Source organism: Molossus molossus, unplaced genomic scaffold (genome assembly GCF_014108415.1).
Source record: "Molossus molossus isolate mMolMol1 unplaced genomic scaffold, mMolMol1.p scaffold_m16_p_7, whole genome shotgun sequence".
NCBI classification, from domain to species: domain Eukaryota; kingdom Metazoa; phylum Chordata; class Mammalia; order Chiroptera; family Molossidae; genus Molossus; species Molossus molossus.
The window spans coordinates 11495054-11522409 of record NW_023425401.1 but is presented as its reverse complement, the minus strand read 5'-3'; the positions used below and the strand labels follow the sequence as shown (position 1 = coordinate 11522409).

General features: G+C 48.5%; 1 protein-coding gene across 3 annotated transcripts in view; it reads left to right on the top strand.

The window, feature by feature from the left end:
- Positions 1–27356, top strand: part of CHN2 (chimerin 2) — a 247693-nt gene that overhangs the window by 194954 nt on the left and 25383 nt on the right. For 2 of the 3 annotated variants that reach the window (XM_036246651.1, XM_036246652.1), the window contains exon 7: positions 22632–22709. In XM_036246651.1, coding sequence (XP_036102544.1) covers positions 22632–22709 — 78 coding nt within the window. Of the gene's footprint in view, positions 1–22463; positions 22710–27356 lie in introns of those variants that run through there. The other variant, XM_036246653.1, reaches the window with a different exon arrangement.

The following is a 27356-nucleotide window of genomic DNA, read 5'->3' as shown; positions in this document are numbered from 1 at the left end:
CGCTTCACAGATATTGTTTTTTACAAATTGAAGGTAAGACCTTCCACCAGCAAAAGATGATGATTTGCAGAAGGCTCAGATGATAGTTAGCATTTTTTAGCAAGAGTATTTTTTTTATTAAGGTACTTACATTGGTTTTTAGATATAATGCTATTGCACATTAATAGACTACCGTATAGTTTAAACATAACTTTTATGCATTGGGAAACCAAACATTTCATGTCAATCACTTTAATGTGATACTTTATTGCAATGGTCTGGAACTGAACCAACCATATCTCCAAGGTCTGCCTGTATAGATAATTCTCCAACCTTGTAGGATAACCATAAACCCCTGGAGGTCCCTAGCCTGAAGGTTTGAAGTCATAATCCAACTCAAAAAAGGAAACTAGGGTGTACAGTCGGTCCTTGTTTATCATGGTTAATCAGTTTCAGACTCTACCGCGATAAATGAATTTCCACGAAGAAGGATTCTTTATTTATATACTAAAGGCATTCTGTGATTGGCCCAGGATCTTATAACCTAATTATAAGGACCAAACCCACGACTTGCACCTTCTGAATCCCATCCCAGTACTGTTTCCATGGCACTGAAGACACATCTCCATGGACTTCCTAGAGGTCATCTCCTGGGCAACCAGATGTGTGCTCATTGACCTGAATCTGGCTGGAGGAGATGCCTCACCATGAGAGAAACACCTCTGATGGACGACAGCAGGCAGTTAGGACATGTCCAGGTGTGAGGCCAGTGCCACCCCACAGAGGCCAGTGTTTGGAAGGCCCTTGCATGATTTCATTCTCTGCTATCACCTTCTTAAAATTCTTCATACTTATTTGGAAAAGGGCACATATTTTCACTGTGCACGGGCCCTGTAAATTATGTAACATGTCCTGTCTGGGCGAGACGATTTGAATGTAACTGCGTTTTATTTCTAGTTTGCTCTGATCTCATTCTGAAGATACAGCCTTCATTTTGCTCCTCAGAACATTAGCTCTGGGCTAAGAGACTTGGTGTACCAAGGCTGGCACTTGGGTGAGACAAGGGAGGGGCCGAGGGTGTGAATTTTAGGGAAATGCTCACTCTCAGAGTTGAGCAAATTCAAGGTCAGCACCTGAGAGTGAGTGCCCCTTAAATTGTATACTTCACTGGCCTCACCCTGGTTCCACTCTGCAGCACACCTGGACTCCATCGGCAGGATCAGCTGGGTCAGGTGGCACATGGAAACCTACCCGATTGACTTTTTCTTAGATTTTTGAAAGTGTCTTTATTCATTCAGTCTTTGCTAAAGGAGAATCACATTTCCTCCTCCTCTGCAGGACTGGCTTGGTTGGCGGGTGCACGCTCTACTGTGTAAATGTAACTTGATACAAAGCTGAAGTGTCAATACCATGAGACATTTTATGGAAAGAGTGAAAGGGTAGATGGCACTGGTGGTCACATGCATTGTGTCACCGGAGAGGCAGAGCAGTATGGTGTGAAGTCAGAAAGCTGGATCTGTCCTGAGTGCACTGGGGACCCGGGGCAGCCTCAGTTTCCTCACCCATCAAGCAGGGATCACAAAGTGTCTCTGGCTCACGTCATTATTGTGAGGGGACGGTGAGTGGAGAACGGACGCATCCCAGCACCTTTGCAAATCATAAAGTGCTAGCTGGCTGTTGACACTACTGTTCCATTTTGGGAGGCGAATTTTTTGCCAGGCGGGTCCATTCTGAGTTGCCACCTGTCGCCCACCAGGGTTAGCAACATCACACGATTTGAGCGGGGCCTCTGCATGGGCTTTCTTGAGGACCAGAAGGAGCTGCCAAAGCCAGGGTCAGCCAGCTGAGGGAAGAGGGCCAGGCCTGCTCCGGGGGGCGGGGGGAGGACCCAGGAGGGACCCACCCACCACCGTTCATCCCCCTGCACTGGGAAGTATAAGAGCAGCTTTATTAGTGCGGAGATAATAAAAACTCTTTGGCACCAGCTTGTCTGGATTTGGATGCCAGCAGTTTACAGGAAAGCAAGCTGGGGACCTTGAGACCCAAGAAACGTTACCGTGGAGGGAGGAGACCGTTTGTCCCGTAGGAAGGGGAGCTGAGGCACAGCCTCTCCAGCTGTGACCCCACCCCCGTGGCTCTCCAACCAGATCAGCCAAGTGAGCACCTAAGGGCCTTTTTAGACACTTCTGTTCCTTCTGTACCATTGTTCCTAGCTCACTTGCAGATATCCATCTTCCAAGTATTCTTTTTGAAAGGTCATTCAGCTAAGCCAGGCCCGTGTAGAACAAGTAGCAGCTGAGGGCGAGGAGGGGTGTCAGGTGTTACTTGATAGCTACTGGAACCGAACAATGCGTTTTGCCCTGGGAGAGCAGAGGATAACCAGATACCTGTCTGAGGGCTGTGGCTCCCCCAGCCCCCATGGCAGCCGGTCTTCATGGTCACCCCTGGCCTCTCGCTGCCCACCCCCGGGCTCACCCCACGTTAAGAGCAGTCACAATAGCTGTGTGTTCACAAGGAGACCACCAAGCATTTCCTGTCTCAACCAAACTTTAGGGTAGCCGAGAAAAGTCTTCGGGAGAATGAGTTTATTCTGAAGGTGTCCGGGTACACACAAAACCAATAATAATAATAATAATAAAACAACAACAACACAATAATGACTAGTTGAGGGTGAAGACATACTTATCCCCAAATATATTTCAAATTTGTGTGACTCTCTGGGCATACATGTTAAATGTCTTTCTTCTTACTCAGTCTACCCAATTGTGGCCCATTTTAATGTCACTGTTCACTGGAGACTCTTCTGGCTTTGCTCTTGGAGAACCTCCCTCCAATGTACTATTTCTTCTCTGCTGCTCCTAGTACACTTTGCACCTACCTTTCCTACGGTTCACTCACCGGGTTCTGTGGTTATTTGTTCAGATGTCTATGTTCTCAGCTCGATCAGATATTTCCCCTGGACAGCAAGGCCCCTCTCTTATTCACCTTCAGTTTACTGCACCCACCATGGTGCCCGGCCTTGCCCATAGTAGATACCAACAGAGAAGACGGTGGAGCGAGGAACAGAGGGGGAGAGGAACATTCTGGACTGGGAGCAATGTCCCTGAGGAAAGCGAACTTCTGGTGCCTGGTCATGCCCTGAGTTACCAGATGACCACGTACTCTCCAGGTCAACAAGTCTGAACACCAATGAGGCATACTCACTGAAAATGCAGATTCCTGCCTCCCTCCCCGGCCCCATTCTGACTATGGGTCTGAGAGGAGAGCAGAAACCGGTGTCCTCACCTGCATTCCAGGTGACAGATCAGGTGGTCTGCAGGACGCTTTTGCAAAGCACTGGTCAGAAGGTTCCAGGGGTGCAGGCAAGGTAGGGCCGGAGGCGGGTGTGGACTCGGGTGGAAAGTACCTCCCGGGCTGTAGAGGGCGCTCCACAGCCTGCACTGTTTCTCCCAGATCACAGGGAGCAGGAAGATCCTAGGAGCCCCACACCCATCCCCCCACACAGACCGCAGCGCAGGAGCAATGCTGGTGAACCTCTTGTCCCAGACTATTTGATGGACACTCCGCGCACTGAGGGCACATCTGGACATTCTCAGTTCGAGTTCATTACTGATTGGGCGGGGCTGTGGAATAGCCACCCAGGGGCCTAGTGCTAGTGACCGTCTGGCTCAGGAACCTGAGACGTGGCCCTGGGCTTGAAGACCTCCAGCAAAGCAGCGCCTTCGGCCAGGGCCGCTGTCAAAGCACCTCCCTGGCTGACCTTGGGCCTCCCTCAGACCCCCGGGCTGCCCTGGCCTCGGCAGTAATAGCACAGTGTCCTCTCCTCGACTCGCACACGCCCTTGAAGCTGCCACACACAGCGCCAGCAGCCGCCTGTCCTGGGGGCTGAGCAATGACAGGTTGTCACCTCCCAGGAAGGAGCTCCCAGCGCCCACGGGCCTTCTGCTCTCTGCCCCCCACGCCCCTGCAGGCCCACCTGAGTGGGTCTCAGACCTGCACTCCGGGAAGATTTGACAAGCGCTCGGTGGGCTTGTCACGCTCACTCACAGCGCAGAGGACATTTGTCCCCCAGAAGACGCTGTTTCATATTCCTCCTCATTGAGCTCCGATCACCCCACTCGCATGGGGTCTAATTGATTTTCGTGTTCCCTCGGAGGCAGCTCCAGGTTACAACCAGGAGTCTCTGCCTTGGAGAAGGAGCTGTTTTATTTAGCATTTAAATGAGTATCAGGAGGGAAACAGGGGAAGTAATTATGAAGGGAAGCCAAGTGTTGAAAGGCGCAGCTTTCGAAGTGCGTGGCCCTGACGGGGTGCGGGTTCCAGCTCAGTGGCGGGAAGTCAGCCGGTGGCCCCGGGCCTGGGGCCCGACGACGTTGATGAATTGTGTGTCTGCGCTGGGGTCGCAGCCTTTGCTCAGGGCTGGCGTTCTTGTGACGCGATGCTGGCCCGCGACTCAGCCGCCTCTGTTTATGAATAAGCACATATTTCTAAAACCTCACACATTACAATGCCCAATGTTTCCAAGCAGGGTAGTCACGCTACAATTTCAATCCCCCACTCTCCTTTAAAAAACAAAACAAAATAAAAAAAACACCAGTTCAGTGTGTTATATTCATGGACCGCGTTCACCGACCGGAGCCCAGGCCCCTGTTATTACCGGGCGCAAAATGCAGTGATAGGTTTTTTTCATTCTTGCTTCATGTCAAACTTTCCCAATGAAACGCTGGTGCGGGGAGTAGTTATTTCCACAGGCTATGATTAGGGGTGTTTGGTGCATAATTGAAGCATAAGTCTGCATTTATTTTTAGATGGGGATGATTCTAGAAGGAGTGGGCTCTGTTGGTTCTATTTGAATCTCTAAACTCTGCGGCAAGTTGCACAACTGAATAATTAGCTTACTCGGGATGTCACTGTAGCTGATGATCTGACACCCCCCTCCCAACACACACACACGCCACAGATAGACACAGGACACTGAGTGACTTGTCCCATCTCTGCACTCCCATGGCTCTGATATTACATAATTATATGGTTGCCTGACCCACCCCCAACCCCAACTTGTACTTCCCAACAGTGTCTGTGGTGCTAGTGCCCGGAGTTCATGTTTGTGACCATTGGGAGATGAAACGGGGTCCTGGCTGAGACCTCATTTTGGAAGTAAGGAAACTGAGGCCCCACTACATCAGATTATAATAAATCCTCACTTGACATCAACAATAGCTTCTTGGAAACTGAGACTTTAAGCAAAATGACATATAACAAAACCAGTTCTACTATAGACTAATAAGAGTTAAGTTCCTACAGCCTATTTCTAGTCACTAAAACATCGCCAAACCTCAAAATAAAGACTCCAGACACTTGTAATATGTAACACTGAAAGAAATGTGAGCTGTACATACATTTAAGAGCGATGAATAAAAACAAGTAGAAGAATGATTTTTCAACCTGATGATTCCAGTTCAGGGACGTGGGTGACCAGAGCCTCTCTGGCAGCTCAGGGTGCAGGATGGGATCCCAGCCTGGCCAGGACACCCCACACTCACTCAGATCGGGCCCATTCAGACACGCCCGTCCACCCAATGTGCACATCTTCGGGACGCAGGAGGAAGCCAGCGTCCCCGGAGAAGCCCCGCGCAAAACCTGGGGAGCACGTGCCCCCTCCACACGGACAGTGGCTCCAGCTGGGAACTGATTTTTTTCTCATCAATGTTATATCAAAACATTGAACAAAATGACATTATTCCAGGACCTGCTCTCTTGGCCAAGATCCCAACAGTGAAGACAAAAAAATAAGTGCGTGTGTAATAAGCCAGAGATTTTTTTCAATCAAATCCAAATATTTATCAAACATCCCCTATCAAAATTCTTAGTTTCACTCAATCACTTGGACGCACGTGCTTTTAGTGTGGCACATCCACCTGAGGAGATGGGTCATTTTGCTGCGGCTCCGCTTGGCCGGTTTCATCTGCAGAGTTCTTTGTGTAATGATCTGAGGTGGTGACGAAATATCAGAATTCAAGAGCGGACAGATGTCATGCCCGGAGGACACGTCTGTGAAATCCAACCAGTTACAAACTCTGTTGCCTTGAATTTGACAGTGATTCTTTCACTAAAACATCTCCCCTGCTTTTGAATTAAGTTACACTAAACTAAAAGGGACCAGTTTCTCATTCCCTTTCATGTGGTTTCAGGTTTTCTCAGGAATCCCTCAGTCCCTCCCGTGGCCAGGCTCCCCGCCAGGAACGTGCTGAGGCGGGGTCAGGTGCTCCCCCTCGGAAGCCCCTGAAAGGTGCACATCCACACATTTTAATTTTTTTTTTAATTTATTCTCAGATGTCCTCTGAAAGACCTTTAGGTTTGGGGGAAGAATTGTCATATTTCTTTCCTCGTGCATTTTCATCATTTTTTTTTTAAATGTGCCACTAATTCTTTTTCTCACTACACTTTCCCTCCTCTGGTTTCTGATAGAATTTGAATTTTTTTTTCTTTTTTCCTTTGGAAAAGGAAGGCAGCCCTTGATAAATCAGGATGAGGTGGTCCTGGCTGGTCTCCCCCCACCTCATGCGCAAATCAAACTTGTCCGGCTCCCCTCCCAGTGGCTTCTGCATGAGGTGACCCCTGCATGGCTCAGCCAGAGGCCTCGATCGCCTCAGGGTGCAATGAAACATCTGGTGAACCGCGCTGGGAGAATGTCTCAAAAATGTCATTTGTCAGATGCTCTTCCATTCTCTCTCTCATATTTTCAGGTCTTAGGATAATAATCTGAGGCTCAGGGGAGATGTCCTGTAGCTCCAAATGTCAGGATGTGATGTTTTTTTCAGTTAATGATGATGTATTTAACACCACCTTGGCTTCAGGACTTTTGGTTAGAGCACTGGTCATTCTTAGATCCCGTCACCTTTCCAGGTGTGGCTTCTTTGAACAGGGTCATTCCCTGACAATGGAGGGAAGCAAATGGCCGCTGATGGCAGGTGGATGAAGCGGAAGGAACCGTGGATCGGCCTTCCAGAAGCTCCCCCCTTGTTGCTTTGCGTCCAACTTGCTCAGGGGCCTGGGACAAACTACTCTCTACCTGTGGGCCTCAGTTTCCTCCTCTGCAAGATGAGAGGTTGCACGGATAGCTGCTCACCAGAAACAGTAATTGATCTCGTCCCACGTTGTCGTTTCATTTTACGGTAATGACTTACTCTGCTTTGTGCTGAAGAACAAAGCATTCTCATGCCCATGTAGGGTAACTAAAACCACACTCCTCCCTCTCCATGCCTGGCCAAAGTAATACACCACAAGGCCAACCATATGTTTTAAGCAGCCTATTAAGTATATATTTTCCAAGAATCTGCCCTCAGTTTACTCACTCATTTATTTAATCACTCAGAAATATTTACTGAATGCTACACAGACAGGCGGTGTGCTAAAGATAGGGACACTGTTATGACCAAGACAGATTCAGCCACGTAGAACTTGGGCCAAGGAGAGCCAAACAGAACACAATTCCATAAAGAATGGTTGGCGCTAAGATAGACACAGAGGACAGCTTCCTGCAGAAAGTAGTGGGAGGCCCAGGAGAGGCTGAAGGGTGAATAGGAGTTAGCAAGGCAGAAAAAACAAGAATGATGTTGGAGGAAACGGCGTATATTCTGAGGAGGTCCCGGTTTGCTGGGGAGGCCCCGGATTATGGGGGTCTTATGCATGTAGATATATAAACTCAACATTTATGTTTTGCTGAGCAGAATGATTTCTTTATTTTCAGGCAATAAATGTTTTGTATTCTCAGTACAATGCCAAGTGTGGAGATTAGTGAAGTCTGTGAAATAGGTATGAGAGACCTTCAGGTGTGAAATGGAGCAGGAATGATCAGCAAAGCCCTGCTCATATGGCCCTTCCTACATAGAAACATAGTCTAGTCTGTGAACCGCCTTAAGTGAGAACAAGGACTGAATCTTATTTGACTTTAGATGCCCAGAGCCTAGCACAGTGGCTAATACTTAGGAGGTGTTTGTTTAATGTTGCTTCTTTGATGAATTTGTTGGTTGGTTGGTTGGTTGGGTGGGTGGGTGGGTGGGTGGGTGGATGGATGGATGGATGGATGGATGGATGGATGGATGGATATATGGGTGGAGGAATGAATTGATAGGAGGATGGAAGAATAATGGATCAAAGGGTGAATAGTTGGACCTATGATGAGCTGACTGACCAGCTTGCTAGATAGGTGAATGGGTAGGTGGGTGGGTGGATGGATAGATGGATGGATGGATGGATTGGTGGATGATGGATGGATGGATTGGTGGATGGATGGATGGATGGATGGATGGATGGATGGATGGATAGATGGATGGATTGGTGGATGGATGGATGGATGGATGGATGGATCGATGGATGGATCGATGGATGGATCGATGGATGAGAAAGATATAAAGTGTCTGGAGTAGTGTCTGATGTATACATATAATAAATTGTAATTATATATTTTTATTGTCCTATAGCATAGAAATACGTTGTTTTTTATATACACTACCACACATTTGTGTCTATGAATTCCCACTCATTTAATCTATTTTGATACTGTACTTGGAACAGTGTTTCTCTCATAATGGTAAACACACCTGTTGTTTCACGTGTGTTGTGTTTGTGCAGAGAAACTGAAACTCAAAGGCATTATGCATGAAACCTACCACCACGTGCAGCACCACCACAGCCAGGCCAGCAAGCCCAGAGCAGTGACATCCTCTCCGCGCCCAGCCACCCCACGAGTGCAGTTCTTCTCCGAAGGATCTCAGCAGCTGTTTAGGGGGCTTTGGCCAGAGTGCAGCAGTCTTCCAACAGGACCCGGGGCTTACTCTTTAAGACATGTCATTTGGGGCTAAGAAACTGCTTTTTATCCATCAGGGATTTGGGAAAACAAGGTGGGTGGATGCCAGGACCTGTGTCAGGGCCCAGAGATCTTGGGACTTCAGACTAAGTGGCACCAAGGAGCTGAGAGGTCACGATGTGGAATGCTGGATTCAGATGACACGCTGGGCTCTGTCCAGTGAGACATCACAGCAACTCGGAGGGACCCACAAGAACCAGTGTGTTGTGTCCACATTCTGCTGGTGTGCACCCCTGGGGGTGAGTGCCCTGAGGCCATGCTTCCTGCCCTGCCAGCCTGGAACCCAGGTCCCAAAGTGCACATTAGGCCACCAACTGTGGACGGTCATCCTGGGCTTACTTAGCTCATGTTGCCTGTTCTACGGGCCCTGAATGACTCACCACGTGGCAGAGAAAGAACACAGCACGACCATCCGCACTGCGCACAGTGTCCCCCAGGGCCAGTGGGCACAGCCAGTACCAGACTTCTGTGTGCATCACTCAAGAGACAGCAGGACCATTCGCTAAGCTTATCTAAAGAGAAGTCGTTAATAATAATCATAGTTAACCTCCATGAGGCCCTTGTGTTTTCTGCACCACAAACGACATGGATTTTCTTTTAAATCTCAGAACAATCCTAAGGGTCAAGTGCTAGTTTTTCCAAACACTAGTTCTAATAGTTAGCCCTCCACAGTTACAGTAACATCTGGAGAGTGCTGATACTTCTGAACAGTATTGTAAATGGTATTTCCAAGAACGGGAATGGCCTAGAGAATTTGCCACACTTGTCCTAGAACAACTGGGGCTACCCGATATTTTCAGGAGCAGTGGTGTGCCACCTGCGCGGGTGGTGGCACAGGAGTGGGTCAGCGGAACAGAGGCTGTGCTGCCCTGCGCAGCCTAGGAAACATCGGGAGCTGGGTGTGCATCTGGACCACCGCAGCTGGATGTGGTGCAGCCACCTTTGAAAATGGTTACTTGTGATACACCAAAGGTGGCCCGGTGACTCCTGGAAGTAGCTGCTGGTTTGTTTTTAGGGACTTTCATCTGCTCCACAGTCTCCAAAAACGTCTGCTGCCTCTCGGGAGCAAGGAGCGCCGTCTCCTGCCCACACCCAGTCCTGTGTGCCAGGTGAGGAAGGTCGGGGTGAAGATTTTGAGCCCACCCAGGTGTTCACAGGCTGCCCACGAGTCTGGAATGCTCTTTCCTGGGTGCAGTGCTGGAGCGAAGGCCCAGAGCTACCAGCCATATTTTCACCCCACGACCTCTCTAAGCCCCCATTTCTTCCTTCATTCTGTTAGTGATATTTTATACAATACACCCCTCTTGTCTTTTCCCCTCCTGATGCCATCAGAACATTTCAGGAGAGAAGCCCGCTTCTGCAGCATTTACACGTCTTCCATGTGAGCTCACACTTGCTCTGCCCTGTGCCTCTGAACCTGCCATTTGTGGCCACAGTACGTGCAGCTCACTCAACTCTCTGATCAAGTCTAAATGACTGTATGTTTTTTCATTGTGACAGATCAGGAAAGAGATGTCCTTCCAGATCACATAAAGTAAAGGTAGTCTCAGTGAAACTACTTTCCTAAGATTAAGACTTGCTTTGAAAGCATCACCTGCCTAATCATTAAAGGGAATTTATTCATTACCTTATATATGCATACACACATATAAAATGATGCAGGCATGGATCTGAGCAATTTACAACTTACAACTTAAATCAAACATTTAATTATCTAAGGTACCAACCATTTCTATGCACGTTTCACACTGGGGGAAATGAGACATGAAGAGGTTAAGGGAGTTGTCAGAAGGTCACTCTGCTGGGATGGGTTGGAGCAGGGATTTGAATCTAGACAACTAAGCTCCAGAGTCTTTACTCTTAACAAGGAATTCTTAGCAAACAAAAACCTCACACCGTTTTTAGAGTTTAATTGCCATTTCTGTGACCAAGGGGTTTGATAATCACACGGCATTTTCCACTGAAAGAACACGAGGCCGTGACTTGTAGCTGCACCGTGTGCAGGAGATGGCGGAAACCTGAAGTTACTGATCACACTACAAAAAGGAAGCTGTGTTTCCTTTTTAATTAAAGTTTAAAAACATTAAACTAAATTTTTTTTTAGTTATTTAAATGGAAGTTCCTCTAACCCCAATCATCATTGAAATGCCACAAAATCTCAATTCTCATAGCTAGATTATATATATGTTAAGATGTAATTTTCTGGGTTTGAATAAATTTATTTAGAGAAAAATCTTTTTTTTTTTTTAAATCCTCACCCGAGGACATTTTTCCATTTTTTGTTCAGACAGAGCAGGAGTGAGGGAGAGAGAGAGAGAGAGAGAGAGAGAGAGAGAGAGAGAGAGAGAGAGAGAGAGAGAGAGAAACATTGACGTGAAAGGGACACATCGAGTAGCTGCCACCCACATGACCCAACCAGGGCCGGGGACAAACTGCAACCCAGGTACATGCCCTTAGCGGGAACCAAAACCCAGTCTCTCTGGACCACAGGCCGATGCTCTAACCGCTGAGCCAAACCGGCCAGGGCTAGAGAAAAATCTATATCCTTTATTATTCTTTTATCTCCTGACTCTTACAAACAGTAATATATTTTATCAAAACAATATTTTTATTTTAAAGCTTTTCTTTCTTTTGGCTCAAGGTCGAAATCTCTTTAGAGATTTAGCCTAAATCATGTTTTTACATGGAATAGTGAGTGTTCTTTTTTGCATTTTGGAAAGACTTTAATTTATAACAGTGCAGGCCATAAAATGTCATGTTTTAGGCCCTGCAGAAAGTGAATCCTTTCTTCATACCTGCTAGATTCAGAGTTTTTATTTCCAATGATGTTACTTAATCACTTATTTTATATATCTGAGAGTTTCTTTAAATATAGTATAACTGTGAGATCCAGACCACAGAAGACTGTATTACTTCAGATTTGTTCAGTTTCTAGTTAGATTTAAAACTTACCTAATTTTTCCTCTAAGGTAAAAACTTCCTGGTACAAAACAAAACTGATCCAAACCAGGAAGAAAACATGTTTTCTCTGTGGCAAAATTATGCTTTTTTCTTTCCCATTCCAATTATAAAGGTAATTTAATCAACAGAATTTTGGAAGATAAAGAAAATATAGGCATTTGTCTATTTTTACAGTGATCCCCTTTGCATTGGGATGTTTAAATATGTTTGTTAGCATGATACATTTATTATTTTTTTATTTTATTTTTTTTAATCCTCACCCGAGGACATTTTTTGTTCAGATAGAGTGGGAGGGAGAGAGAGGAAGAGAGAGAGAGAGAGCAACATCGATGTGAAGGGACACATCGAGTGGCTGCCACCCGCACGACCAACCAGGGCCGGGGACAAACTGCAACCGAGGTACATGCCCTTAGCGGGAACCGAACCCGGGTCTCTCTGTACCGCAGGCCGACGCTCCAACAGCTGAGCCAAACCGGCCAGGACTAGCATGATACATTTATAACTGTGCATCTTGCTTTTTCATGTAGCGAATTATAACCGTGTAATTACTACAGAAGTACACATCACAAACATCATTTTTTATTGTTGCATGAATGTCATATTTATTCAGCTATTTCCTGATGCTAGGACATGCACAATATATTCCATTTCGAATGTTAGAAATAATGCTGCTATGAATGCCTTGCTTTTAGGACCACTTCCTTAGGATAGATCCTTAGAAATCAAATTACGGAGTCTTAAAGGATATTACTATTTTGCGACTCTTGATACACATGGCCAAATTACTTTCTGAGACGATTTTAACAATATGTACTGCCCAGCAATTTCCTGCCTACGTCAAACATAGTCTTTAATGGGTGTGTGTGTGCGTGTGTGTGTGTGTGTGGCACTTGTTTAACTTGTGCCGCCTGGGCAAGCATAACCATGGTTATTGACCAGACCTATTGTTGCATGGTGGAAACGCCTGGACCTGTAGTCCAGAGATCTGGTTTTTGTCCTGGCTCTACACCTGACTGGCTGTAAGAACCTGGGCAACTAACTCATTGTTATGTTCTTTGTAAAATGGCGAGATTGGACCCGACCAGACACATTCATTTATTTATAAACTTTAGAGTGCTCTTGATGGTGCTGGTGCCAAAGAGATTAGAACAGGTGAATGCAAGGGCCTTTCTCAGGATCTGACACCCGACCTGGGACAAATAGGTGGAGGCAGAATCACATGGGGTGTGGGAGTGTGACCTCTGGAAGCAGCCGGTCCTGTGTTCACATCCAGCTTGTTGGTCGTGCGAGCTTGGGTGGTGGGAGCTGTCCTGCGTCCCTTGGTCTCCTCACATATGAAGTGGGGGCAGTAATGATGTGTATGCCGCAGGGCTGCCCTGCAGAATAAATGAGGCATGTTAGTGTGCCTGGCACAATAACTGTTCAGGTTATTTTTTCCCATTTTGTTGCTGGTATGATTTAATATGTATGGTATGTTGTATGTGTTAGGGAGCATGTGTGCTGAGGCATGGCTTCACAAAGAATAGCATGTGTTCAAAGAATGGTCCCGGGTTCTAAGCTTTGAAAAAAACGGGGTGGGGGGGGGAGCGGAAACAGGCACAGCCACAGGGACAGTTTGCAGGCAGAAGACAGCTGGTGGTTTTTATTATTTTCTTTCCATAAAGATGTACCTTATTCCAACTGCTGACCGAAGGACCTGTAGAATGGCGGTCAGCTCTCAAAGCGCCATACTGCTGTGACAAGAAAATGTCATTCAGCACTTCATAGCCCTGGCACAGGGTTCTCGGGCTCACCTGAGTGAGGGACAGGGGTGGGGCGGGGGATCAGACAGAAATGCATGTGGGTTCTGTGATACAGTTGGGTGCCTTAAACCAGAAATTGACCATCGTTGACATTTGTAATAAAACTCTTAAGTCAGGCACATTGGGCACCTAGTTCTTTGGCCAGAGGTGGGGAGGCCCAGGGAAGGTACAGACAGGAAGGTGAAGACAGAACCCGAGAAGAGAGGGACAGAGGGCAAGATGGACCACGGCAGCTGGGCACGTGGTCACAGCTGTGGCTCCCTGAAAATGTGCATTGTTTCCTCAGGTCCTCATTTTACAAACATTCGCTGAAAGTGTCGCAAAGCAGTTTTAAGAGGCTTGACTTGACAAATGGTCTACCCTCTCAAAAATAAGCCTGCCTACTTTCTGAAAGTCAGCATTTGAGAAACTTGACTACGAGTTTTAAAGTTCTCATTTAAGGACATGGATTACTGCACTAGGATGTACTTTTTTTTCCTCTTCCAAAAACTGCACACAAAAACAAAGCAACAACAACAAAGGCAATGACTGTGTGTCGCAATGTGCTTAACGCAACCTACAGCGTCTTTTCTGGGAACTTGGAGTATCTGAGAAGCAATCTGAGAAACATCAGCAGTTAGCCAGACTTGTTGACGTGGTCTCAATACAACAGCTGGAGAAAGGCTGCGGAAGGACCACAGTTAGAGCATCGTGCCGGCAACCAACCCAAGAAGGATCAGATTAGTTGCTTCTAAATGAGGTCATTTGGTCCACTATAGGGACCACACCAGTCCTTCAGTTTGGGATGAACGTTGAGTGTTGGGGATGAAGGGACATGAATCATAGCAGAGGCCAGACCAATACCTGGGCCGTTTTGTGTCTCTGGATTGAGAGTGGCCATCTGTCCCCAGAGAAAAAGTGGAGTGACAGCTGGGCATGTTGTGCCATCAGAGACTAAGGTCGCTCTTCCTCGTACCAGAACACAGCAAGCTGGAAGGTCCTCACCAGGGGTTTTAGGAGTCAGCCAGGCCAGCCGTTGATACCTGATGCTTCGATGGACACAAATCAAGCCAGGATATAGTTTTAATTAGCACCTGGGTGGGAAAGATGGCAGGCTCCCACCCAGGTCTCTCCCCTTTCAACAGGCAGGGGAGTGAGTGTGCATCGGTCACATCTCTGCTGTCCTCCTCCTCTTTAGGATGGAAAACCACACGCACAGACTCTGGCAGGTGCTGACGAGGTCTTTCTGGGAGGATCGGGGCAGATTCGTTTGGCAGTATAAGGAAGTGTTCAAAGTACCGAGGATCAAACAGACTGACTCCGTTGTTGTGATAAGAAACCTACCCCTTTGATTATCATTCAGCAACTTGGGTTTATTTCACTTGCTATTTTCACTTGCCAGCAGGCACGGAGAGCCAGATCTGGGACGCCACAGCAGGGCCGTTCTCCCCACGGTTCCGAGTCGAATGAACGCCTGCAGCAGGGGACTGGGGTCTCTGGGCAGGATTTCTGGTTTTGTGGCTTTGGGGAAATTACATGCAGCCCAGAATCATCGCCCAAGCCCAGCACCTCAGACGTATGTGTGGGATGTGCAGGGAGGGGCCAGGAAAAACACAGGACCATGCTGACTGTTTTTAAAATTAGAAGTCACTTTGATGGAAGGCAAGGGAAACAGAGAGGCTGCAATACAGAGGGTATGTCTATTTTTCGTGCTGCGGAGCTTTCTTGAGTGTCAAGCTAGTGTTCGCCTCAGGCTGGTCACTGGACATACAGTTATACAAGAACTGGGGGAAGGGCCCCATTTTAAAAGTTTGTAAAAAGTCCCGTAGGAAAAAAGAGCTGAGTCCTTGTGTCAGCGGGCTGTTGGTGGCCACAACCACCTCTCCAACAGGGTTTCCACAGAAAGAGTCAGGAGAGGACTGTCCCCCAGGACTTGCCTGTTAGAACCCAGTTTCCTAGTCTGTAAGACGAGAATGACACCTGTCGTGCCCCCTCCTAGAGTAGACGTAGATCACTGGTGTGCTCCACAAACACAACACTCCTGCTACTACTACTCCAGCCCCAAACCTGGCCGTGTCCCTAAAGGCCTGGCCCTGGAGCAGCGGCTCCCTGTTTCCAGGGCCCCCCTCTTGTGATACCAGAAATGTGATCACCTGGTCAAAAGGAAGCCCCTCAGGGCATGGCCCCTGGATTTTATATCAGAGACTCACAAGAGTAAATCGGCGAGATAAGAGCTAGTGATGGTGATAAGCTCTATGGTGGTTCTTTGACCTCAGGGTATTTTATAGCTATGGACATTCATTCATTCACCCATCCAGAAAAATTTAGGAAGTGCCTGCTTTGTGCCAGGTTCAAGGTATGACACCAGACTCTTCCTTATGACACACAATGCCTGATGTCATAGACAATAACGTGACAACCATACCGCCAGGTTATCGTTAGAGGTTCTCAAGGTGACAGGAAGAACGGGATGGGAGGTGACGCTGGAAAGGTGGCAGAAGCTGGGCCACACGGGCTCCTGTAGGCCATGGTATGGATTTTGTCTTTCGGTTAAGACCTGGGAGGTTTGCAGTGCGTGACGGGAAGTGGGGTGGGGCGGGCATAAATAGAAGCACGATCACATTTTGTGTTTGAGAGGATGTTGGTTTCTTTGGGGTTGCGGGTGTTCAATAGCACTGACCACGTTCACAGTCCTTCCTCTCGAACAATCGCCCAGAACTGAAGCCCTTGGGTCAGTGGCAGGGCTTTTGGTGTGAGGAGCGCGTCAGAATCCACGAAGGGTGTTTGTCGTCCAGGGCCCGTCCCCAGAAATTTGAATTTAACTGGTCTGAGGCGGATGGTGCTTGAGCAAGGTGTTTGTTTTTGCCTTTTTCCCCGGGTAATTCTAAGGGTCAGGGTGAGACCCACAGGTTCAATGGAAAGCACGGAACAGGGGTCCTCCAAGTGCGATCCCTGGACCAGCAACACCAGTGTCACCTAGAACTTGTCAGGCATCTAGATGCTTGGGTCCGATCTCACACCGACGGAGCCAGAGAGCCTGGGGCTGGGGCCCAGCATCCGCTTTAACAACCTTCTGGGCTCCTGAGATGGCCCAGGTGTGAGAACACTAGCTGCAGGGGGTTGCAGGCAAGGGAGCCCGGAGTCTGGATTTAGTCCTAGACCTAGACGTATAGTAGCCCTAGGATGGGGGTTTAGGGGCAGGAGTGCACACCGTTGAATTCTCTGACCCTCAGTTTCTTCACCTGTACAAAGAGCAGGTGGGGTTAGATGAGTTCAAAGGGCACCTATAATGTTAAGAATCTGGCCCTGGCTGGTTTCGCTCAGTGGTTAGAGCATCAGCCTGCGGTCTGGAGAGACCCGGGTTCGGTTCCCGCTAAGGGCACGTACCTCGGTTGCAGTTTGTCCCCGGCCCTGGTTGGTCGTGCGGGTGGCAGCCATTCGATGTGTCCCTTCACGTCGATGTTTCTCTCTCTCTCTCCCTTCCTCTCTCTCCCTCCCACTCTATCTGTACAAAAAATGGAAAAATATCCTCGGGTGAGGATTAAAAAAAAAAAGAAAGAAAGAAAATTCTAGAAATAGGATCGTTGGGTTAGTGCACATGAGACATCTGCTACACCCCAACTTCTCTTCCCAGACAGATGCCCCTCCCATTGAGTGCCAGCAGTGTTTTAGAGGGCTCTCCTTGGGACCCCTCGCCATCACCGGCAGCCCGGACGGTCAGTCACTCCCTGTCACGGGGAGGCCAGGGCCCGTGGTGCTGGGCAGTGTTTGTCGCAGGGTAATTGCTTGGGCTGTCAGCACCTGCGGGGACCTCGGACTCAAAAGGCAGAAAAGTGAGAGGGGCCCCCGGAGCACAAGGACAGGGGAGAAGTAGTGGGGAGATACCTTCTAGGGACTGATGATGACATTTTCAATGATTCCTTCTTAAAACACAGAAGTGGAACTTACTTGAAGTCTGCAGATGAATTGCAGATTGGTGGTCAATCCCCTTTTCTGGAAACTGGTGTAAGTAAGGCAGAATGTCACGATCCCCAGAGTTGGGCTCGCCTGAGCCAGGCGGAGAAGGGGCCATTGGATAGATGAAGCTCTGAGGTCCCCTCTTGGCTTATGTTGCTAGGTGACTGATGTCAGCAGTCCCACTGCTGTTCCTGGGCACTTTGCATGTATGTACTCACCCCCCTGGGCTTCGCTTCCCCGAGCCTTCCTGCCCACCGTCCAGTTTTGCCTCCTTGTCTTCAGCTGACAACCTTGCACTGCCTTCTGGGTGCCTGTGCCCTTCTTGGATTCAGGATCTAAATCAGATGAAGAAGAATAGTGAGAAGCCATAGAAAATAGAATCCCAAGCCTTATTTATAAATTTAAAAAAATGAAGTGGTGAGTTTATTTCACCATTTATTTATAGCCCCACTTCCTTCCAAACGTGTCTTAAGTAGTACCTGCTTTGGAAGAGGTCAGGGAGAACAAAATCTCCTCCTCAAAGCCAGACCAGGGGACCCAGCCCTGGGAGTTGTTCACAGGTTGACAGTGGGGAGAATAATTCTGGCATCTAACCCCTAAATGTTTTTTAATGCAAACATTATTTGGATGAGGGACAGTTTAGAGAGTAGTTAAAAGCATATAGTTAGTGTACACCCCAAAGAACTGAAAACAGTTGTTCAAACAAAAACTTGTCCAAGAATATTCTTAGCAGCACTACTTGCAATAGCCAGATGATGAAAACAACCCAAATGTCCATCAACTGATGAAGGGCTGAATGAAATGTATTCTATCCATACAATGGGTTATCATTCAGCAATAAAAAGCAATGATGAACTGACACACACTACAGCATGGATGAATCTTGCAAACATGCTAAGAAAAAGAAGCCAGACACAAAGGCCATATGTTGTATGACTCCATTCATTATGACATATTCAGAATAGGCCAATCCAGAGATAGAAAGCAGATGAGTGGTTGCCAGGGGCTAGAAGGAAAAGGGAGCGGTGAGTGACAGCTGAATGGGTATTGGATTTCATTTTGGGTGATGAGAATGTTCTGGAACTAGATAGTGGTAATGAGAGCAGAGCTTTGTGAATGTACCTAATGCCACTAAATTGCTGAAGTGTACACTTTAAAATGGTTAACATGGTGAATGTTGCGTGTATTTTATCACAAGAAAAAATAAACTTGTTCTCAAGGGGGATAAAGCTTGCACCTAGTTAGTTTTGCCTGGGTTCTAATCTCAGCTCTGCCACACACTAGCTGTGCAACCGTGGGCAAGTCACTTGAACACTCAGTTCCCACTTCTTCATCTGTAAAGTGGGGGTAACTGTAACAGTACCCACCTCCTAGGATTACAAATCTTCAATGAGTCAATATATTCAAAGTGCTTCGTACAATACCTGGTATATAGGAAGTAAATATGTGTGGCACCCATCTAACCCAGGTATTCTCCCCTGGGGGCAATTTTGCCTCAGAGGAGAGATTCGGCCATGCCGGGGAGAGTTTTGACTATCACAGTCGGGGGGGGCTCTAGTGGCATCTAGTGAGCGGAGGCGAGGGAGACCTCTAAACACTCTGCAGTGCACAGCCTCCCACAGCAAAAAGTTATCTGGCCCCAAATGCCAATAGTTCCAACACTGAGAATTCCTGATTTAAACAGAGCAGGTAGGGACATGTGCTTCCTCTAGTGAACACATAGATAAAAGTAGGTCAGATAGAAACTCTTGTTGGAAAAATGACTGTCAGCAGAAGCACTAAATGTCCACATGAATAAGAACATGCCTTAGTCATTGTGGGGGACGCAGAAGAGACCAGGGCTCTGTCCTTCGGAAGGTTGGCTGAAGAAGAGCCCTGTGTGATGGAGTTAGCAAAGAGGGGAGTTTTCACCAAGAGACCTTTGTAACAGTTTCTCCTTTAATAAGAGGGTAATCTGGGGTCATCTACACGCCTCACAGTGACGCCCACTCAATGCCCACACTCTGGTTCCCCGTAAAGGGGCATCTTCAGTGAACAGTATATAGCTCCTTCACAAGTCTGAATCTGTCTTGTGTTTGGGTAAATTCTATTAAGGAAATATCTGAACAAGAAACCACTGTCGCCAACACAAATAAAAATTACTTGTTATAAGTCTAGGCACTGAGGCAAGAGAAAGCAGTAGATCTCCGTGTATTTAACCACTCATATACCAAAAGGAAAAGGAGGCCCATCGGCCCACTTGCCTTTGAGAGAGTGACTTTATCAGATTCTAAAACCATTTATTCATATAATTAGCCTATTTCAGATCACAGAATCTGTTCCCATGCAGAGGGGTCAATATCAAAAGGTCTCTTGATTTGTTAGCAGTGAAGTTTTGAGAAGAGACCCTATTCCTCCTGTCCTTTGGCCTTAAGGCAAAGGATTAGAAGGCTTTCCGAGGTATGCCATGCCTTTGCTCAGTCACTGTGAGCGGCAGGTGTCCTGTGGGACTGGGCAACGGGAAAGAGGGCTAAGGAGTCCGGTGGACCCCATCAAGGGGGCAAACCTCTGGAGGTTCAGGTTTTTTGGAAGCTAAAGCATGATGGTGGGTGACCATAGGATGGGCCAGGGGATCCCACCCCATACACCTCTGCACACCTTCCTTCACAACTCTGGCTTCCTGTATAGCACAGGTGCCTTCTGGCAACTTATATTTACTCAGTGCCTACTACGGCAAGGAATTTTGTTAGACACTCTTGTAGGGGAAACAAAGGTGAATTAGACATAGAGCGTGTCGCAGTGAATTCTTAGTATTTCAGGGGTACCAGATCTGTTGTAGATCACTCTAAGATAAGATAGAAAGCAGTAAACACAATGAGAAAAACGTGGGAAAATGCTTTGGGACTTTAGAAGTTAGAGTTTGCCTCCATTGGGGAGTTGGCAGAAGTCTTTTTGGAGAGGGGGGCACTTGAGTTAGGACGTGAATGTTGATGGAAATGTAGACATGCTTAAATGACGCTGGGATATGCTACAGGATAGAGCAAGCCACTGAGGCGAGAAGTTGAGCATGTCAGAGAAGAGTGTGTAGGATTTGTGGAGTGAAGTGTAGGGAAATCGATGGGCTGGGTGGACTGGGGCAGCCCAGGCATGGAGAAGTCCTGGAGAATCCCTGACATTTTCTGAGCATGAGGAGTGGCGACTGGACTAGGAAGGCCGCCGTGCAGGTGTATGGAGATGTATGGAGGGGTATGGAAGGTCCGAGTTACTGTGGGCACGCATGGCAAGGGAGGGAGGACTTGGCCAATGCCTCAGCTAAAGAACTTGGCAGGACAGGATGGTGGGTGTGGTACGCCTGGCTTATTAAGGCACCAGGGCTTGGTGTTCAAGAGCTTGGGTGCTCGACACACATGTTCTGGGTTCTAGTTCGGGCTCAGCCACTTAAACCAGGTACGTGTCCTTGGGCAAACTGCTTCGCCTCTGGGTGCCTCAATATCTTTATCTGAAGGATGGGAATAAAAGACTGGTTCCTCACGCATGTGAGCTGAAATTCAATGAGTAAGTCATGTAATACATTCTAAACATTGCCTGGCACAGAACCAGTCACTGTGCTCCATAGCTCAGTATAAAATGGGCTGCTATCATTGAAGGTAACAGGATAGAATGAGACAAGACACTTCTGAACCAAGCTGCCAGGAACAAAGACCAACAAAGGAAATGATGGGTCGTTAGTTACTCTCCACAAAGCTGCTTGGAGGGGCTGGAACATGGAGCCACGTTGCAGTAGAGGATGGGATGAAAGTCATGGGCCATCTACCCATGCGATGGTCCAGTCTTCTATGTTCTTCTTGCTTTCTAGTTGCAGAGGCATTGATTTTACAGTCTGGTATTAGCTGCATTACACTTTGCCAACAGACCAGAAGTTCTCCCAAAATGTAATGACTTCCTCATTTCTACTAATGGAAAGATCTGGGACCAAAAAACTGTGGTCCCAAGAGAGATCATCAAACAGATGATGCCTTCTGAAAAGCAAGGAAGGCTGTGGGCTTGTGCACTCACAGAATGAACATCGGAGATGTTTCGTTTCAAAGAAAAGCAACTGTGATGTCTTGGTTTTGGTTAAACAATGTTGTCTGTGTGGGTTGTAGGGGGCTGTCTGTAGCTGGTGGGGAGAAGGGAGACGGGGTGACCCTGGAGCAGACATCCTACCTCTTGTTTTGAAATGTTGGCTGTAAAACTCAGAGCTGAAACGCTACGCCCCGCACCCATACCCCACTTGGTGCACAGACTGTTCTAATTTAGTGCGTGCATACAAATAGAAATTGAACTTTCAAGCGCTGGGGCAGATTTTTTTAAAAAGAGACTCAAGCTTGAGCCCTATAAGATTAAACAATCGTCAGGGCTTAAAGGTTTAACGTTCAGCCCAGGATGGTTTTCGGAGCCCCAAAATAATTGGATGCAGCCTCAGGCTTTGAACATCAGAGCCAGCTGTGTGTGTGTGTGCATGTGTGCGTGCGTGTGTGTGTGTGCGCATGCGTGTGTGTGTGTGTGAAATGTGCTAGGAAGCAGGAGAGGTCTCTCCTTGGCAATGTGCTGTGGCAGGAGGAATCGAGCTGCCGGCCCCTGCCTCCCCCATTGAGTGTTCAGTGGCTGACTGGCTGAGCATCTGGGGGTTGCTGTGCACATGAATGTGTGCTATTGTTCCAGGCACACGCCGGCCTTAAGAAATAGCACAAAACAGGCCCGTCCTTATTCAGAGGCAGAGCCCCTCCATCACTCAAACCGGCCCTTCCAGGTCACATGCCCCAGGCCTCTGCAGACAGGACGGACGCAGCTGCCTCAAATCTGCTGCCTAACGTTCGCTGCGGTTCCCCAAACCTGACAGCCCCGGCTTCCCAGGCTCCGCAGGGGACACTGAAAAGATCTGGGGTCCGGACACTATGTTCTCCGAGGAACCGCGGCTGGAGAACGAGAGGAAGTGTGCTGCGCTTCGGAACCCGAAGCAGGGCAGGAAGCGCCAGGAGCTGCTGGCCGTGGCCTTGGGGGTGAAGGTGGGCGTCAAAGGCGGCTTTCTCTGGCCCCCTCTCAAACTCTTTGCCTGTCCACAGATCTCTTCCCTGGTCAGGAGGGCCGCCCTCACGCACAACGACAACCACTGCAACTATGAGAAGACGCACAACTTCAAGGTAAGCAAACCTCTGCGTTCTTCTGTTCCGAGGGGCAGGGAACAAGTGCCGTGTATGGTTCCCGTCTGGTCTCTGACTGCAGTGTGACGGCAGCTTCCCTTGCGTTCCACGCTTAGCCGCTTGCTTTGGATCTGATCACACCGGAGACCCCAGCAAGCCATTTGCCTGGGGCCGATGCCTATAAACACCTATATGTATAGTAACCTTGTTCTGGAGAATTGGACCCATTTCCACTTCCGATTCCCATGTCCAGTGACAGAAAAACAGAGCTCGCCCAATCTGTGGCATTTAGAGACCTTCTGATGTCCCTGGGCAGTACTTTTCCACGCAGGGTCGCCGGCAGAGCACCACTGTCTCCGGCGAGGGAAACGGCAGACCGTTGCCCGTTCTGGGCTTTGTCTTTTGTTTTCGGGGATGCCGATCCTGTGGTCTGTGTGTAGACAGCTGTGAGCGCAAATAATGACAGGCGATACCGTCCAGTCGCCTTTGTCTGTGCTTTGTCTGTGCTCGCCTCCCCGAGCCCCCTCGGGTCCCACCCTTGATCCGGCTCACCAACCCAAACAGGAACATATGCACAGCTGATGGGAGTCGAAGTGGATTTCCCCACTTGTGCGTATAAACTGGAAGTACTGCTGTCTTCATTCCAGATGAGCGCTGGTGGGAATAGCCTGCCACCAGAAAAGTGTGGCTTATTCCCTTTGCCCCAGTGTGTTTCCCAAGCAGGGCTGGGAGGAGAGGCTGGTACCAGATTGCCTGGCCTGAGATCCCATCAGGGCGAGAGACGGGGTGGAGGACGAGGCTTTGTCCTGGCCAATGGGCTGGCAATTTGGGAGCCGGAGAGCATGGAGATCCAGGATGAAAAGAAGAGGCAGGAGCAGCGAATTGTGACTTGCCTTCTTTTTAAAAATTGGTTCTTCTTTCCTGCCGGGCCAGTAGCCCAAGGGGCTGTGGGAACCAGGATAGCCCTTTGTCAGAGCTGGCCAGGGAAACCTGTTTTCTTCTGCTGCTTTCTGAGCCTTCGTAAGAACACACACGTCTATTAAATAGACATTTGCTTAGTTTGGTCCGCTTGCTTCTGTTTTTAGAAGCCAGCAGCTCGGGCATTTGCTGCTATAATTGAGCTGAAGGAGGGAGCATTGCAGCCTCCATATTTAGCGTGAGGATGAAGAATTGCGTTCTAGCACGCTTGACATTTCTCTTACCACCCAATGGGGACAGGTCTAATTTGGGGCATAAAAGGCCTGTGTGTGGAGTTTGTTTGTTTTTTTTCTTTCCTGTTTTCTATCTTGGCCCTCATTAGTGTTTTTGCCTTAAGAAGGTGTTTTTCTGACTTTGGGCAGAAATCCTGACCCTCTGCATCTTGTAGGTACATTGCCATGGATGGGAGGGTGGGTCCTTGTGGACTGGAGGGTGGGTCTCTCCCTTCCCCTCAAAATTTCCAGTTCTTCTGGCTTTAAAGGACAATTGGAGGTATGCCCTCCATGGTACGTGTTTGCAGGATAGTCTCTCTCTCTCTCTCTCTCTCTCTCTCCTTTTCTTTCTCTCTCTCTCTCTCTCTCTCTCTCACACACACACACACACACACTGCCTTAGCTTGCGTGAAAAACATGAGCATATATAATTGATTGATACTTTCAACACTGATTTCAGTGTTTTGGTCTTAGAGCTATGAATGGGAAATGACATTTAAAACAAAAAGATCATTGAATCTTATTTTTTTAAATAGTCCCGTTGCCAACACCATCTATATTCATTGTTGATCACGGAAAAACACCAACAGCTTTTTAAGTGTTCGCTTCCAAAGTCAGTATCTGTTCAGCGACTTCCTCTTACTCCCAGCGACTGAGACGGAAGAGCAGAGAGTGAACCAGACAGGAGCGGCTCTGGTCTGCGTCTTCAACAGGCGTCCCTGAGGCACGGCGGCCCGAGTGCCCTGTGGGCAGACGGTGGCTTTCAGCGGTACGCGCGCCACTGTCCCCAGGAACATGAGTAGCTGGGGCTGGAGGGCATGGTTCCCTCTGTCACTCCTAGCCCCTCCCACCCTCATTCAGCCCCCATTGTCTCCTAAAACCAGGGATTTTAGTGACAAGCCACCGAACAAAACTGAAGACAGAAGCTCTTATTGAAGGCCCTCGCCAGCTGCTTAGGATTGGTGTGAAGTTAAGACATAAAACACAAACTTTTTATTTATGTTGACTTCTAATAGGCTTTATTCTGAAACTTCCTTAATGTGTAATTTGGGTTGTTAATTTGAGGGTATTCTGTGCGTGGCATAAATAAAGTAAGTGTTCAGTGAAAGGAACGAATAATCACATTGTCACGCTTATCAGCCAGTATGCCCGCTAGGCCCTGTCCGTACTCTGCCAGGGGTTCAAGTCTGCCAGCCGATCAGACTATTCCCCCAGCTAACAAGCTCTCCCCGGGACCTCAGTAAGAGCGATGAACAGAAACCCCCAACACGACAGGTACAGCGTGGGAACTCCCACTCCAGGCTTTTGGAAAGTCCCCGTCCCTGCTCCGGGGGGCCTATCTACTGTCCTCACAAAGTGTGTCTAGGAAAAGCCACCATTCGGCTCTGGAAACCAAAGCTTTGGAAGCAAATTCAAGTGGCGCTGTAATTTCATGCAGTAAGTGTGTACTTTTCCACACTGTATGTAGATGCAGTCGTTGCTATTTTAAATCCTAAATTCTCTGGGGTTACTTGTACATCCTCGGCACTAAAAGGAAGTTGTTGAAGAAATGATGAGATTAACAGGCTTCCCCCTAAAATGAAAACTGTTGGATAAACAGAAACACCACTCCATTGCTTACCTCATACCATGTCTGCATCTCTGTCCATCCAGGTGACTTAAGGACACACTGTCCTATACATGGAATAGCTCACTTTCTGATGGTCTTCTACCCTAGTAGTACACCTGGTGGCTGAGTGCTAGAAGTCTGCAGGCCCGCAGGCCCCGGAGCCCCTGCTGGACTACTGTCCCTCCTCCCACAGCAGTGACAGGGCAGCTGTGGCCAGCTGTGTACTCTGGCCGTGAATTGATCTTACCCACCTCCTCACTCCCAGCCCCACAGCTGGCCTCGTCCGTGGCTTGTGGCACCTGTGTTAGTTGTGCCAAGTCCTTCCCAGCAGTAGGCCATTGCCAGGGTCCCAGGACTGTGCCAGAGAGATGGAGACCGCACCAAGGTGTGTCGGCCAGCTCTCGTCCCCATTTGGCCAGAGGGTCTGCTGTGCAGTGCTGCTTGGTGTCTTGCACGCGGGGAGCCTGGGGCAGAGGCAGACCCAGGCCCCGGTTTCCTCCCCTGCCCCAGCTTCCCTTGTGCTGACTCTCAAAGTGGCCCTGCCCAGAGAAAAGTTCAGTGATTGCCCACCGCACCCTGTCAGGTCCCCTGTAGCATCCTGTTCCCTGGGGACCTGTGGACATGAGTCACATGCAGTGTGCTCCTTCTGACTGCCCACCCCCCCGCCAGGCCCTGGGGCAGGGTGCCCCCGCGCGCCTGCTGTGACACCTGTACAGGAGGGACAGCGCCACCACTGCCCACGTTGGGTTTGGCAGCTCACTTAGGGTTTCTGAGCCTATTGCCGGTTTTCATTCTTGCCCGTCTCGCGGTCGTTTGCTGTGGAAGGGGCCATTTTTGCCTCCAGTATGCAAACCCCGCTCTTTCCACGTCCTCCTTGACCTCATAAGGATGTACAGCCCATGCCCTGGCTGGTTTGGCTCAGCGCTTAGCATCGGCCCTCAGACTGAAGGTCTCGGGTCGATTTCAGTCAAGGGCACGTGTCTGGGTTGCAGGTTTCCCCGGCCCCAACCATGGCTGTGCAGGAGGCAACCAATCCATGTGTTCTCTCAACATCGATGTTTCTCTCTCTCTCCCTCCCTCCCTCCCATTCTCTCTGAAACATGAAAAATCAGTCGGGGGATGTGCAGCCCTGCATCCCGTTGGCTGCCTCACGTTGGCACAGGCAGAAATCGGCTTCCAAATGGCTGTGGGATTTATTTTGTTTGTTTTGTTTAATAATCAGAAAAGGCTGTTTGGGCAGAAACAAGTCTGGAACAGCTGGAAGGAAGGGCGTCCGTCATCGCCCTGCGTGTAAGACGAGGGACTCACGGTGCGGCCGGGACACACCGGCTTGGAAATAGTGGCCTGTGTGAAGAAAACACGGTTTCTGACCCAAAGTGCTATGAAGAAGAGTCCTTTAAAATCTACTTCCTGCTGCAGCCTGACTCCACCATTATAACGATCAGAAACTCCTTGTTTTCAAGTAATAGAACCCTTGGAAACTGTCATAAGCTAAATACCAGGCTGCTGCACAGGAGTGTCTGCTCAGAACTCAGGTCGGGAGAAAACAGGAACCGAGACTATGCCTGAACCTGGTTTCTCCTTCTCTTCCCCCCACTTCCCCTCCCTCCTTCTCCCCTTCCTGCCTCCCCCTCCCTCTCCCTCCCCACCACCTCTCTGCTCTCTGGGTATCAGCCTCATTGTTTTGTCCCTGCACACAAATGTCTTAGTCCATATGATCTGCAGAATGTGGCTGATGATAACTCCCTTTTTCTTTAATCCTCACCCGAGCTTATGTTTGCATTGATTTTAGAGAGAGGGGAAGGGGGGAAAGAGAGAGAAACATCATTTGTTGCCTCCCATATGCAC